The sequence below is a fragment of the Hippopotamus amphibius genome, chromosome 6, assembly GCF_030028045.1.
Source record: "Hippopotamus amphibius kiboko isolate mHipAmp2 chromosome 6, mHipAmp2.hap2, whole genome shotgun sequence".
Taxonomy (NCBI): domain Eukaryota; kingdom Metazoa; phylum Chordata; class Mammalia; order Artiodactyla; family Hippopotamidae; genus Hippopotamus; species Hippopotamus amphibius.
The window spans coordinates 8,509,184-8,525,675 of record NC_080191.1 but is presented as its reverse complement, the minus strand read 5'-3'; the positions used below and the strand labels follow the sequence as shown (position 1 = coordinate 8,525,675).

Below are 16,492 nucleotides of genomic sequence, written 5' to 3'. Positions count from 1 at the left end.
CTACATAAACCAACAGAGAATTCAAGAATTTGGTATAGCTAATGAGTGGAAAAAAGTTGCAGGATAATGTTAAAATAAAAATCCACATCATATATTTTCTAAAGGTACATTTAGTTATGTGTATATAAATTGCTGAGGGGAAGAGTTTAACACCGAACCAGTTCTAGTAATTACCTCTGGAAAGTGGAGGAAGGCAGGGAAGGGGAAAAGGCTGGGGATGGTTAAAGCAGAGTTTACCTGTAACAGTTTAAGGAAAAAAAAATAACATGTATTTATTACTTGAATAATTAAAAATTAAGACTTTGAAGTCCTATCTTGAACTTTTTCTGGCCAAGATGAAAGAAGAAACTGGATATACCCTGAAACAAATGATAAACTAGACAAAAGACATTAAACAATGGTTTTCAATACATTGGACTTTAGGAAAGGTGATCCCTGAAGAAAAGAAAACCACCGACCCAGATTACTGCCTTGAATTTCTAAGCCATGATGCAGGAAGGAAACAAGCAAGCAGAGCTCAGTGGACTTCCTGAGTTGAGGAGATGGAGCTGAAAGGTAAGGGAGATGAAGGGACTTGGGAGTTCCCAGGGCAGAGGACCAGGGAGAGAACCACACAGAGTGGAACTCCAGAGATCTGCAGAGGGTACCCCTCAAGTATTCAGCAACGTATTGGTCAGCGCATGTACCTGAAAAAAATTACCCAAGGCTGGGGGAAGATTCAGAGGAAACAGTACCTGGAAAACACACAAGGCTAGGGATAAAGGCTGTTCCCACCAGCCCAGACCAGAAAGCCTTTTAATCCACAGGGCACTGGGTACACAGAACTGGGAACAATCAGCCCTAGAACAAATGCTCTGCTCTCACCTAACAAAGCTTAAAAGCAAGAACTGAAAGGATCCAGCTGTTGTCAAGTAATTTAATTATGTCCCAGGACAAAAATAACCAGCACCCAACAAGTCAGAATTTACATCTGGCATGCAAAAAAATTACCAAGGATACAAAGAAATAGGAAAATATGACCCATAATTGGGGGGGGGGGGGGGGGGGCGGGGAGCAGAAACTGACTCAGATGTTAAAAGTTGTTATACTATGTGTCCAAAAAGTAAGGATGGAACATGTAGAAACATGAAAAACACCCGAACTGAATTTTTAAAAGCGAAGACATCTGAAATGAAAAACACATAGGGTAAGATTAACAATAGATTAGACATAGCAGAGGAAAATATTAGTGAGCTCGAAGATGGTAATAATCTGACATAACACAGGACGAGATTTTTTAAAAACCTAAACAGCGCATGGGTAAACTGTGAGTCCCCTTCTAGCAGACTCTGTGTGATTAGAGTCCTCAGTGCAGAGAATGGAGAGGACAGAAAAAGATACCTGAAGACATCACACCTGAAAATCTTCCAAATTTGATGAAAAACCATAGGAACTCAACACAGGAAGGAACTCAACAAACCTCACTCAACCACAAGAAACAAGGAAAACTACAGCCTAGCACATCACAAGCAAAACGCTCAAAATGAGCAACGAGAAAAATCATAAAAAAGCAAGAGGAAAAAAAGACATGCACTGAGGAACAAAAGACAGAGATTTCTCACAGGACACGATGCATGTGAGAAGACGTCAGATCAACATCATTAAAGGGCTACAAGCAAAAATGTCAACCTAGAACTCTATATCCGAAGAAAACACCTTTCAAAAATGAAAGCAGACACACAAGACATGGAAGAATTCACCACAATACCTGTACCATCAAAACTAGGACTACTCAAAGTTAAAGGACATCCTTTAGGCAGAATGTAAACAGCAACAGCAACAGGCTATCCACACAAATTAAGGAAGAGCACAGGGAGGCTAACTACGTGGGGAAACACACAGGACTTCTCAGGATCATCAAAACACCGACTGTGAACACCATGCTTATCAGAATAACAATCTGTCTCAAACAATGTTTTAGGGAGTCTTCAATCCACTCTTTCGGGTTTTAAGGCTGATAGGGGAGTATTTATTCTCTCTTTTTTAGTCCAAGTTCTGTGATTTAATGTAGAATATAATCCTGCCCAAAACATGAGCCTAAAGAACCAGAAATCATATACCAGCATGGCTTGGTACTAGATATTTATATCAAAGACTCTGAACAGAAACCCAACTTTACTTTACATGCAATCTGAATAAGGCAGAAAGTCACAAACAAGCTTTTAGATATCTAACAACAGATGGTATTCACACAAACACTTGATAAACTAGCACGTAAGTAGATGATTTTTAATGATTTCTAATGATGTGAGGAAGATCAACTTGCAGGTCCTCCCTCCAACTATCACTTCTAAGGCTCTGTTCTCCACTGATGAATACATCCCTTAGTTACTATCTGCTGGTCTTGAGGAGTAATGAAAAACTGAGTAGACAGGCCATCCCCGAACAGACTAAGGTAAATTCACTAGCATTAAATTTCATAATCAAAATATAAAAACACACTTTAGTTAACAAAAAAGAGCAGATTAATCCAATAAACATGTAGATTTATTTTAAATCAGTTTGGTACATGATACAGATTGGTTTTGCAGTTTAATGAACCAAAAGTAGAAATTTCTAAATACAGCAGTATCTGCCTGTGCAACAAATATCTGTAAGGTAAAATAAGGGATTTTAACAGAACTACAATCTGCATGAACAAATCAGATGAAAAATCTGAAAAGGTATCTATATACCTCCTGGATTAAAAAAAAAAACCCAAAATTATTAACGGCTCAAGATACTAAACTGCTAAAGGAAGAGGCTGTGAGTTCTGTTGTAAGAGCTCTTCTTGTAAAATCTAACTGAATTCCATTTTATGTTTCTGTTAGAGCAGTCTTCAAAATTACAGAAGATGAGAGGCTTCATCAGCTACATTTCCACAAAAATAGCTATAGTGTTAACATTAATGTGTGGCAAGATATTCAGATTTTGGTAAATGACAATTATACCACTGTAGCTAATAGTTACCACTTTGGGAGAATGGAAATTCTGTATATGTTCAACTGAATCCTGTATCTTAAAGCACTCACTAAAAACTAACAGCCATGGCACCATAATAAAATTCTTTGTGAGGTACCTAGAATATTACTACTGAGGGAAACACAAAAATGTGAGGTAAGCCTACCGTTCCCCAAAAACCTTTGAAGCCAGAGATTTTAAACAATTAAGGCACTTGAAAACATTAGGTATATGTACAAATGTGCAAGTAAAACAAACTTCAGCTGTACCAGCAAGTAAAGAAAAAACAGTAAATCTTCATTTTAAGAAACTTGAATTATCTAAACATAAGGAATTTTGGCTTATGAAATGGACCAAAGCAACTTGTCATTTCTTACTGTAAAATGTTGAAAACCAAGTGCTAAATTCAGTCACCATAGGCTAAAGAAACTAAAACAAAAAACCTTAATGACCTAGAAGAGCAAAAGCTCATTTTAAACTGATTTAAGCCCCTGAACCAATCCAATGTGTCAAAGGCAGGGAAGAAGTATCCCTCTAAACTTGAAAAAACTAGTGCTTCTTAAAGAAACAAAAGACATAAAAGTCTGCATGCTTATCATACTACAGGAATTGAAACTAAGAAGAAAGAATAGGAAAGGAGAAAGAAAATGCACAATCTGTTTATCCAGGGCAATCATCATCAAAAATCTACAGGAATCTGATCAACTAAAATATTTTCTGAAATTACACTGCTCACATTTGCTGTCTCAAAACTTAAAATGATTGTCTCATTTAAACAGTAAATGATTCTAAAACAACTTATTTCTTTCTTGCCTTATAGAAATTACTTTTCAAGAAATCTTGATGGAAACCCTTTTAAGGTGCAGCAGTTTTAGGATACTTTTTTGAAGTACAAAGGAAAATATAATTAAAATCAACTTTATCACTTTACTTTTTAACAGCCATAAGAAAAATGTTGGGAGGTTCAATAGATGAAGGCTTTTGACTTTGTATAACATCTTTTAAGTTACTCAGGCTTGAAATAAAGTAGGTGAGTTTTCAATTAAATACTAACAGTATGGTATCTAAAAGTAGGTTTACTACTGCTCCTATCAACAGTTAAATTCCTCAGACCAACCTTTTCCTTCCTTAATGTGAAATAACAAATCACCAACATTTTAAGTTACAGTCTACCTTTCAGTCAGTCTTTTAAGGCACTGTTCTTTATTTTCTCAATGATACAAGGTGCTTCACAAGTATGAATAATAACCTGCTATATTTTAATGTTTTGTATCCTTTCATTTCTTTAAATCTGGAATGTAATTCCCTGTGTGGCATCTTTTTTCTAATGTAGAAAAAATAACTGTTATCAAGCACAAATTTTTACTCTAAGGATACTAAATTTATAAATTTATTCCACGTTTGAAATGACAGCCAAAAATCCACCTGACTGATGCTCACTTGGCACATTCTTCTCAATCCTGGTCACTAAACTACATCCTGAGTTAGGATGAAAATAATGCAGCTTTCAGGCTTTAAAATGACTACATTTAAATTGCCAAGAGTCATGAGGTTGTCTGCGCAGGACAATGTTTTCCATCACTTACAGAGTTAATTTGGCATGTCAAGAAGAGAACATAATCCCACAGCAGCAGCCATTCAAAATAAAAGAAGACAGCCACAAGGATTCATGCAGAATATTTTAAATACTCCCGTTGAGCAAAATGATTTAACTGATTTTTCTTCAAGGGCGATGCTCCTATATGCATCCTTTGAAAAATTAAAGATCCTAGGATAGCGTCTTCCATGTGGGACATCTTGAAAGATAATATTTTGGTTTCAGTGAGTTACACACCAGTCCTTGTTAATTTAGCGGGTCTGTTTACAGAGTGTGGTAGTTTCGTTCTTTAGATTTGCAGAATTTATAGAGAAAGAAAATTACAGCCTGCACACCCAAGACAAGGACAATTCCTCCAATGAAACTGGCTGCATCAAAGGTAGACTTCCGTGCAGGTTGTGAAGTCGGAGATAAAGTGGTATTAGTTGTACCTGTTAAATGAGATAAAAGGAATAAAATACTGTACTTAATAAGTCTCATAATCCTCTATGATAGTTTCAAGACCCATCTGAGCTGCTTTTTTGCCATGTGTTTAATGCTATACAGTATTTCCTCCTGTGTCAAGTCTTTACAGCTTCCACACTGAGAGCGACAACCATCTATCAATCCTGTTCTTCATTCTCTCCAGCAACATCAAGTGATCAGTGCTACTATGTAATTTCCAATGATTCTCCTGGCACACTATGCCCTGGGAACATGTCAAGCACTTTTAAAATTTGCCGTTTCCTCAGACTACATATTTTAATTAACTGCTAGAGTAAATATTAATATTTATGTTTAACATTCATACAACTTTTACATTTTACTAAATATACAAGGTAAATAAAAATTTGATTAGTGTTTCAAATTACAAAAATAATCTTAATAATCTATAATTATAATCTTATAAATCTGCAATTTGTAATTCTAACAAGCAGAACTCATCATTAAAGGCATTTAAATCTTACTCTGCAAATTTTATAATGAGAAAGTATTACCAAAGGAAATAAAGCACAAATATTTAAATTCCTTTTCAGGGAGTAAAACGTTTCAAGAGGAAACAAAACAAACACTCCTTTTCAGAGAGTAAAATGTTTCAAGTGGAGACCATCCACTGTAACCAGAAGCAATTTCTCTTTCTCTCTCTCTTCCTTTCTCTCTTTCTTTAATTTTTGGCCACGCTGCACAGCATGCCAGATCTTAGTTCCCAGACCAGGGATTGAACCCACGTCCCCTGCAGTGGAAACTTGGGAGTCTTAACCACTGGACCACCAGGGAAGCCCCAGAAATTTTATATTTAAAATAAGTTTTACTTTTTTCTTAAATAAAACAGCAAATAAACACTGGTTCTGGTGACTGTATAAGCTGGCCAGCTTTAAAATTAATTACAATTGCTCTGTATTTCTTCTTGTGAAGACAGAATGGCTTCACTGCAATTTAGAGAAAGGCAGCATAAGAATGAAGCCAAAAGAATAAAAAAAACATAAAATATTCATGAGAATCAAAACAATATTATAAATATGGCTGAAGGGAAGGGTTCCTAACCTGTGTACCTACAGTGTCCTGTGGCATAACCTAAATATGATTTAGTTAATAACAGGTCAAATCATTAATTAATAAAAAGTTAATTTTCACACACACTATCAAAGGTTATAAAGGAATATAAGAAATGGTAAGAAATATGAATGAGGTGCACATTTGGTAGGGATCTTGGCTTTTTAGACCTTTCACAGCAAAAAGGATGGCTATATTACCTTTACTCAAATTGTCATGGTCTAATACAGCACACAACCAATCCCTAAAAGTAACCAGTATTTAATTTTTAAGTTATCATAAGAAATTAGATTTCACCTACAGGTTGTACTAAAAGGGTTTGGGAAAACCATTACCATTAATTCTAACATTTCATGCCAAATGTGATTTAAAAACCTAGAAAAGGACTCTCAGCAAACCTAGCATTATTGCTTTAACAGCCTACTATCTTGGTCCTCCAAATACAAGAGATGAATTTCAGTTCATAACTATTCATGAATAAAACTGGAAAGTGATAGAAATACTAAAAGGCAACACTATAAACACATGCTACCTGTTAGTTTAAAAAACCTCCATTACCTGATGTAGTAGCTGTGGTGGAAGCTGTAGAAGTGGAAGGCCGAGTTGTGGTTTTAGCTGGAATGTAAACAAAATGTATTAAAAACTTAAATTTCTCAATTATCCAGCATCTTTAAAAAACACTACTACCACTTCAACACACTTTCAATTTTTTTAAAGAATAAAGGCCAAATCTCAGTTAATGGTTCACTAACATATCTACGTATCCAGAATATTAGCTTTGAAGTGTATTTTAAAACATTAAGCAATCGTAAAATTGCATCTATGTTAACATCTGTGTACATACCTAAGTATAAAAATTTATTTATACACCTGGATAAAGTTTGCAAAAAGATACAAAGAAGGACAAGAATTAGTATTTAGGTGAGGGAACTATAGGTTCTTTCCCAATAATCTTGCTTTCAAGACAAAAACTATTAACTTAATAAGTCATGGTAAGAAACAAATACAATTCGGTATTTCTTATGTAGGTATCAAGATTTGCTTATCTTCTTCATTTCAGAGGCTTGGCAAACTTTTCTTAAGGAGGCAGACAGTAAATATTTTCAACTTTGTGCATTCTATAATGCACAAGCAGCCAAAGACGAGCAAATGAATGGACATGGCTGTGTTCCAAAAAATTTTATTTATAAGAACAGGTACCCTGGGGACATAATTCCCCCATCTAAATGATGTTAAGAGCCCAAGGGTAAGCACTCATCGACCATACTGCAAGAGTTCAAATAATTATCTGAAGGTGTCTCTAAAGAAAATGCACACTCATGGGAAGAATCAGTATGAATGTAAAAACATTTCAGGAACTAAGGCACTGTATTAAGAGATTTCTGATAGTAGTGATACTACTAATAGATATTAGTAAACACTGTGATATGTTCACACACATTTATTTGTACCCTTTTCTCTCTAACTGTAAGCACTGCGGTCCTGCTCTTGGTTGGACAGAGTATCTTTCATTTCTCTATGCTGAACATCTTACAGGGAAATATTTGATCTCATCTCTGATAGGACTGATTCTTATACAGAATTCTTAGATTAGAGGGTATGGTTATTTTAAGACTCATAATCCCTTCAAAGTTTTGTTGCTTATTCATTCTGTGAAACCAAAAAAAAAAAAAAAAACCCACACTTTACAAATTAAACGTATCAAATTCTTTTCCATCTTAAAATACTATTACTAATTCTGTCTGACAACTTCAGGGGAAAAAATTCGCAAGTTTGCTATTTATTTCTCATTACCCACCCTCTGAACATGGTAAAAAAAATATATACATATATATATTTTTTTAAATTTTGAAATCTGCACTGGTTTAAATCTCTGAAGCACTAGAAGCCCACTACATAATCAATGAAGACAGAGTTATGAGGTTTAATTTTTGGATATTTGTAGAAGTTGCTCTTTTAAAAAATAAAAATAATAATTCCTTTTTTGAAACAGGCAAAACATTTACACATTTTTACTTCTGACCAAAGTATTACACTGATAAAATTTTCAAAATTAGGCACTACTTAGGGAATACCTCTGTTGACCTACTCTATGTTCCTTTATTTTAAAAAAATTATTCATAGGTTATAAAAGCTGCTACTGGTGATAGAAAATTTAGAAAATACAGTAAAAGCACTTAAGTGATTCTATCATTCCGAGAAACGTTACTTCCTACTGGCCATTTTCCTAGACGTGTATACAACAAAAAAATAAAATTGTACTGCAACTACTTAATGTAGTTTGTTTTCTACTTAATACGTTTTCCACTTTACTTCTAACATAATTTAGTCATTCTACTGTAAGATATTATGTTATCTATATTTTTACTTACGTTTATAATAGTGATATTATTTACACCCGTGGAAGACTATATAATTAACCCCACTGAAAGCCCATCCACATAAATCAGATTCTCTGTGGACTGTTTAACAGTTCCTTCATTTCTTACTTACTCTCTTCAGCAGCTGACATAGAAAGAGACCATACAAATGGTGCTTTTCAACCACTAACTGCCACTCAATTGATGCATTTTCTGCAAGTCTATCAAATTGGTAAAGATTTATACAAGGAGATATTATTTAATGCTGTTGAAGGTGTGGTAAAAATCTTTCCAGTTGTTGATAGGAATGAAAAGCATATCTTTCGGAAAGCGATCCGTATTAAGAGTCTTAAGATAATCATATCCTCTAACAAGAATGCTGTTTGAATCAATCCTATCAGAGATGACAGCAAGTATTTTCCTGTAAGATATTCACTGCATGAAGAATGAAAGACGACTTAACTATCCAACCAAGAGTAGATGGGTAAAGTGCATACAACAATGTGTGCAGTAAGAGGGAGAACAATTCAAACTTGCACAGGCATGTTATCATCTAATTTCCTAATAAGTATATTTATTTAGATATACATAGAGAAAAGTGTGGAAGAACTGAAAACATTTTGGTGTGCCTATGGCTGATGAGAATTAATTTCCTTTAGGGTTCCTTAGAGTTCCATAAAATCTACAAAAAGCAGTTTGCACACTCAATGTACAAAGCTATGGCAAACCTGCTGAGATTCAATGAATGTGAAACACTACAGTTACGTGTCACGGTCACAAACAGTACACATTAATGTTACTATTGTAGTCCAAGACTAAATATGTCTACTCATTTTTAAAATCATACTAATGATTTTTAGGTATTTAATTACTAAAGTTATTCATCAAAAAAAAAAAAGCTTAAAAACCTTCAAAAGAAGGCGGAAAAGAGTCAATTATCTTGTATTACCTGTAGAATTAGTTGGCAATGGTGTGACAGTGGGCACTATTTAAAAAACAAACAAACATGTAAGTCAAAACTGTCTAAAATATCACAATCTATAACACTATTTCCCAACCTGAAGTCATTTGAGTACCACTTTTACAATTTTTTCAGGTAAGTACCACCTATGGAGGAAACAGGTAGTTGCCCTGTCCCAATACTGGCCTCCCCTTCTTCAGAAACAGCACCAACTTTAGCACCAATTTTTAGGGACACCCTCCCCTGCAAGGACATTTCTTAGCCTCCCCTGCAGCTCGGCAGCCACGTGTAACTGCTAGGAAGCATCTGTAAGGTAGAGAGAGGTCTCTCACTTTCCCTTCCTCTTCCTGTTAGCAGGAAAACCATTTTGATGGCTAGTATATAAGCATTCACCTTGGAAAATAAGGTCAAAGCCATTTTTGAGGAATAACACAGTAAAAACCTAGAAGGAGCCTGGGTCTCCAATGGTTGTAGAGATGCCACTCTAGCTCTCTAGCTGCATTGAAGCCCAGATTTCCTTTACATGGGAGGCAAATTAATCTATCAATTAAACCATTTTAATTTGGGGTTTTATGTCCCTGATAGCCAAAACTAATTCTAATGGCTACATCATCAAATGGGTAGAATTACGTATTCAATTTTTCTTCAATTTATTTTAAAATTTTACACTTAACCTTATTTCTAAGCAATATTATCAAAAAAACCACAGGTATACATTAAAATAAGTATTAAAACTGTTCATTCATTTACCACCTAAACCATATTATGGACTCTACATAGGGTATAACTGATCTCATACTAATGGAAATTTCAGTTATAAAGTTCAAGTTCGGATGGGGGAGGGGAGGGGAAGGGAATGGGGAAACCCCTACCAAAAGGAAATAGTTACCAGTAGTCCTTCAAGGTTACTGACACACTCCAGAAAATATTCTATTTAATTATTAGCTACACACCAAATTAGGAGTTTGACTTTCCAATTAATTTATAATCTTGTTAGAAAAATCAGCTTTCATCTAGGAATTTTAACTATTTCCTGGGCAAAGAGTAAAGGTTAAATAATCAAGTTCCCCAAACTAAAGTACAGAAAATAGATGAACACAAAAAGGATTCACTTGACCACAGCACAAGCTACGCTGCGGACTGTGATAATCACCAGTGCCATCATCACGGAAGTGCCAGGCCCATAAAATGCAAATAAAGTAAGGGTCTAAAATGCACTGAGTATCTGGAAGAGTTTAAAAAACGAACAAAAACAGAGAAGGAGCTTTCCGTAACTCATAGCATTCCACAGTATGTACCACCAAATAACCAAATCAAGCTTCAAAACACTGTCCTTTCAGCAATCAATATGAACCTGCTGTTCAGATCCAAATTTGTAACAACATTAGAGTTATGCAAATACTCCAAACCGAATATTGAAATAAGGCTTCCTGAGACAATGATCTTCCTCACCTCTTTGTGGCCACTCTACCCAGACACCAATGTGAATACTTACCAGAACAGAATTTTGTGCTGTTCACCACCTTGCAATCACTAACTGTTGAATTATCTGAACAGTAGCTTTTACCTGTTATGGGGGGAGAAGAACGTCAATTACTCACTCACATCATCTTTGTCTTACTATGCTCCAGAGTTGCTTCCAAAAATCGAACTCAGGTATCAACTCTTGAGAAGTCCACAGATAGATTACTATCTTTTCCCCATTGTTTTAGACATACTACACAAGATCTCTCCAAACATCCTTTTAAAATCCACATGAATATACTGAATAGATAAATCAAAAACACATATATCTCTGAGTGGTTGTACTATACAAGGAAGGTTGCTAGAATACAAGGCTAAGTCAATAAAAGCTTAGTAAACATGGGAGGTGCCCCATAGCAGCAGCAGGATCTCTGTTTCAGATCTCTGCTTTAGTCTTCTACACTTTCTAAAACCACTTTTCTTGATGTGAAGACTTGTAGCAAGAGTAAGGGAAAGTCTTCCCCAACATATCCTACAGTAAGGCCTCCAATCTCCAGAACTTGCCAACTCTGCCAGACAAGAGGGGAGAGGCACACTCTTCAATTCCATTTTACGACCTACGGAAAAGTGACCCTTATACAACAAAAAAAAGTTAATTTAATTCAAACTTAAGCCAATACCTCAATTTTAAAAGAGGCTTTTAAACTTTGTTACACAGTGATATAATTTCCAGAACTCTTAAATTTTTCAATGGAGAATAAAAAAGCTCAACACGTAGCTTTGGTTTTTTTCTTTATATTGAAGAAAAAGAAAACAAAAACCTGACATTGTTTCACTGATAAGAAAAAAATGCAACCATCTTACCTTAAAAAAACAGAATAATTTATGCTGTAATCCGGTAGTTCTAACAAAAACCTTACACGCATTTCAAAGTATCTCCATCTAGCTCTCTATCCCTCAATCAAATTAAAGATAACTATAAAACTTAACAATAGCACCAAAACAGTCACTCTTTTCCCACCGCCTTCTCCCATACCTAAGTATACAACAAAGCTTCATAAGATCTCTTTATCGTTTGTCTAGTAAGACATCCACACAAGACAAATGCCTCAAACATTTTTCTGGGGAACAGTTTACAGGGGAAAATCCCACAACTTTCTTTCACAGCTAATTTCAGCATACTAGTACACTTAACCTAACCACAAAGGTCTAAGATCTCTCTTTCTTTTAAAGCTATTGAGCCTTAATTATCAAGTCTAAGAAATTAAAGGAAGGAGCATGGGAGACAAGGAAACATTTTAGGGGGAGTATTTAGCAGCTGGTACTTTAAAGGAAAAGTATTTGATTTGCAAAATAGTGCGCACCATCCTAAATGTTTTACATAATTTTCAAGCGTTCAATAATACCTTGCAGTATTTTTTAAACTGTTAGAACAAAATGTTGAGTTCTCAAAATTAAAGCAATCCCAAAGTTTCTTACCATTACATTCTATCCAAAAGCAGGTAGTATTAGCAGCCATAGCATCAAAACAGGAAACACAGCTGTTGCGGCTTCCACAGATTTCTGGGGGTGGGGTTAAAATATACAAAAATCAATTAATTGGTATCTCACTTTGAGTTGGCACTGCTTACCTTTTTTAAACAACAGCAAGCATTACATACAGTACCAGAGTTACTAATTCAGAGAAATGGCAAAACTCTCTAATCCATCCACAGATGAGTGAATAAAAATGTTATATACATACAATGGAATATTATTCAGCCATTAAAAAAAAAGAAATCCTGTTATACACTACAACATGGATGAACCTTGAGGACATTATGCTAACTGAAAACAGCCAGTCACAGAAGGACAAATACTACACGATTCCACTTATAAAAAGTATCTAAAATGGTCAAAGTGTGAAGCAGAAAGTAAAATGATGGTTGCCAGGGGCTGGGAGAGGGGAAATGGAGGTTTGCTGTTCAATGAGTATAAAGTTTCAAGCAAGATGAAAAATTCTGGAGATCTTCTGTGCTTATAGTTAATACTGATACTGTACAGCACACTTAAAAATCTGTTAAGAGGGTAAACCTTACGTGTTTTTTTTTTAAAACCACACACAGGAAAAACAACGTTATAAAGTAGCTTACTAAAAAACTCCAATCATTATAAAAGACTTATGAAGCCGGAAGTCACCTCAAAGCGCGGGGGGCGGGGGGGACACGGACACGACTTCCTAGGTGGCACAGTGGTTAAGAATCCACCTGCCAATGTGGGGGACATGGGTTCGATCCCTGCCCCAGGAAGATACCACATGCCGCGGAGCAACTAAGCCCGTGCGCCACAAGTATTGAGCCCATGTGCCGCAACTACTGAAGCCCACGTGCCTAGAGCCCGTGGTCCACAAGTGAAGCCACCACAACGAGAAGCCCGCGCACCGCAATGAAGAGTAGCCCCCACTCATGGCAACTAGAGAAAGCCCGAGTGTCGTAACGAAGACCCAACACAGCCAATAAACAAATTTTAACAACAACAAAAAAGGAGGGGATAAAAGCACAAGCTAGTGGGAACGCTCAATATTTCATGGCACCTATTTAAACAACCCCTTTTTGCACAGCAACTATTTCAGACACTCAGGGTTTCTTGAGACATCCTCAAACATTGGGAAAATATTGGAAAAAAGGCTGTTATAAGGCCAACAATTACACACAGGGAAATCGCTGCTCCAAAACATCAGATACAAACCGGAATTTTTAATAGTAATAAAGATTTATTACAGGTTGAACCGAAGCTCCCATGATGCCTATTCTGAAAAACCTGAGATCAGTAATTCATAAATGATCCACTCCTTCCGGGGTTTTCCATGATGGGAGGGTAAAAGACAACACATCTGCAGGGGGCTACATTCACATAATTTAACAAGTTAGCAAGGTCTTTGCCAATAATTTAAGCCAAATGACTCCGAGCCAGGACATCAAAGAAGGCTAACTACAGTGCGTGGACAAACAAATGGACTACAGAACTGGGCTCTATACGTTTTCCTGGAAGCTAGATGCCTCGAAAAAAAATTCTCATTTGCTTTCCCCGTGCCTAAAAAATAGTTCTGCACAGAGGCACTGTATTTAAATATTTATCAGAGATTGGGACATATACAGTACCCTTTGTATATGGGGTGGGAGAGAATCACAAAGTAGAAATAAGTTCTTGAAAGTCCGCTGAAAAGTGCTAGTTGTAATCTTTTGTGCTTGATGATGAGTAATACTTACAATGAACTAAATTTGCTGCCTTTCAGGCTACAGTGTATCCAATCACCACTTAACAGAAATACAAATCACCTCCTTGGCACTCATTTCTATTACACAAATACAATTAACATATTTCCAAGCCTCTCTTTACCGCCTCCCCCCCCACCCCGCAAGAAAAAAAAACAGTTCTAGGAGGAAACTACCTCCTAAACATAAAACAAATTCTGCTCTATCACCTTAGAAACAGTGCGGTTCGAATCTCCAGTTCTGCACTGCAATTTACTTTCCTCATTAAAAGATGTCTGAATTTTACCATTACATGTTTCTAAATCTAACAAATAACACTAAGTTTATTATATATTTCATTAAACTCCTATAAAATACAAAAACTAGAGAAGATATTGTAAAAACAACATGATCGGCCTGAAGAAAAAATCCCGGGGTAAAAATTCTTACATTTCAGCAATTCTGCGGTCAATATGCCAGTCACTCCTTACCCAACATCAACTAGGATAACCAATCACACTAGACTGCAAGTTTTAAATATCTAGAGAGGTTCTTCACCTCATTATCGCAAATTTATCTCCCCCTCTCCTGCGCGTGTTGTCACAGCACTGACAATTTCTGCTGCGAGATTCAGTGTATGCCTCAACCCAAATAGGCTGCAGAGCTTAACAAAAGGTCCTGATCGGGTTCCAATCTCAGCCTCACACTCTACTAAACATACGGTTCTGGCCGAATTACTTTACCTCCATCCACCTCCTAGGTTCCACCACTTACCTTCTAGTTTAGCCTAAAATACTAAAAGCAGCACCGGGTACACGAATGGGTACTTTTCCTCCTTTGCACAAGAGCACGGAGTGAAAACTTTTAGTTAATTAAATGCTCAAGCCTCAGAGAGATCCCATACCTATCTGCAAAATCGATGCAATTAAATCTCAAGCGACTTATTTTTTCAGACCCAGGGCTGAGACACCAACGAGCACTACTGTCTTGAGCGTCACTTTCCTTCCTTCGCCAACCTGGGGAGAAGCCTCCCTTCGAAAAGAAGACGCGGGTGGACAGATGACGAAGCCCGGGGAGAGGTAGGTAGTTCGGTCACATCGCCAACTTTGGAAGCGGTAGCCTCGCCCCATCATCAACCTCCCTGCCGCCACCGCGGAAGAGAGCCACGTCCCCTCTTCCCAGCCTCAAGGGAGCCCAGGGGTCACGAGACACTTTTGAACGACACCTCCGGGCGGGACACTGCGGGGTCGGAACCAGCCCCACGGCCCCGAGGATGGCTCGGCCGCCCCTTCCCCCCAGGGCGCTCGGCCACCGCAGCCCGCTCGGCCGGGCCCGGCCGCACTCGGACGCGCCGCCATGTTGCCGGCCCGCGACCCGCCCCGGCCCCGCGCGCGCGGCGCAGGCGGAGCGGCTCGGCCGGGCCAGCGCAGGAAGCCCGCCGGGCCGGTGCCCACCTGGTGCCACAGTGGTGACCGGCGGGACCGTCGTCTTCGCCGTCGGCGCCGGGGTTGTCTTGGTGGTGGTCGTGGAAGCCGAGGACGTAGTCATGTTCGGGGCCAGGGTGGTGTTCTGAGCCGCGGTCACCACGCAGAGCGCGGCCAGGCAGCCGGCGGCCAAAAGCAGCTGGCGGGAGAGCCCCGACATCTCGTCCTCCGCGCTGGCGTTCGAGCGAAAGCTGGCACACCCGACGCCGCGTCCGTCCCTCCGTCCCCTGCGGCACCGCCTCCCAGACTCCGCCCCCCGCGCCCGCGGGAGCGCGCCGGTGTCACGTGAGGGAGGCTGCGGGGGCGGGGTGCCGGCGATACCAACTGGAATCCTGCGGCAGGGGGGACAGAGCAGCAGAGAAGACAACAGAGGAAGCTTTTCCCCCAAGCGACTGTACTGGCCCAGCGAAGACATGGTCTGACGGGGATCACTGTCTTCTCTGCGCTCAGGTTGCCACGCGGGGCTCCGCTGGGCTTCTCTCGTTCCCGCACTAGAGAAGGCGCCCACCCCGGCTTGGATGGAACAACCTACAGGACGTGGCGGCGGCGTCCTGGCGGAAGGCCGGAGAGGCTCCATGTGACCTCCGGGGCGGTGCCTCCCGGCCTGAGTCCCGCTGGGCGGAAGTTACTTCCAGGCGTTTCGCTTGGAACCTGGGCGGGGGTTGAGTGTGCACTCTTTCCCCGCGTTCCCGACCTGCTTCCATAAGTATCCTTCGTAGGACCCGCGCTTTTTCCCCTTGAAAGTCGAGTTTGGTGGACGTAACCTCGCCCTAGGACTCCCCAGGAAGATGCAGATACCACGCGGTTAGGGAGTGTCTGCCCCTCCGCCCACGGAGGAAGCGCCGAAAGCGGTCCCCTGCCTGCCAGCCCCGGGCGCACGC

General features: G+C 38.8%; 1 protein-coding gene across 1 annotated transcript; it reads right to left on the bottom strand.

The window, feature by feature from the left end:
* Positions 1 to 2,508: 2,508 nt before the first annotated feature.
* CD164 (CD164 molecule) lies at positions 2,509 to 15,882 on the bottom strand. Its single transcript, XM_057738851.1, has 6 exons — positions 15,582 to 15,882; positions 12,374 to 12,457; positions 10,926 to 10,997; positions 9,419 to 9,454; positions 6,668 to 6,724; positions 2,509 to 5,007 (listed from the first exon to the last, which is right to left on the bottom strand). Exons 1-6 carry the CDS (start codon positions 15,769 to 15,771, stop codon positions 4,841 to 4,843), a joined length of 606 nt encoding a protein of 201 aa, XP_057594834.1. The 5' UTR covers positions 15,772 to 15,882; the 3' UTR covers positions 2,509 to 4,840.
* Positions 15,883 to 16,492: the final 610 nt, after the last annotated feature.

What these genes read in the sequence shown, in the direction of transcription:
- CD164 (XM_057738851.1), bottom strand. Translation starts at nt 15,771, where the DNA reads ATGTCGGGGCTCTCCCGCCAGCTGCTTTTGGCCGCCGGCTGCCTGGCC. An exon ending in CTTTTGGATAGAATGTAATG is followed by an intron (nt 10,998 to 12,373) that starts GTAAGAAACTTT and finishes CCCCCATAACAG; the next exon opens with GTAAAAGCTACTGTTCAGAT. An exon ending in ATTGCCAACTAATTCTACAG is followed by an intron (nt 6,725 to 9,418) that starts GTAATACAAGAT and finishes TTTACATTCCAG; the next exon opens with CTAAAACCACAACTCGGCCT.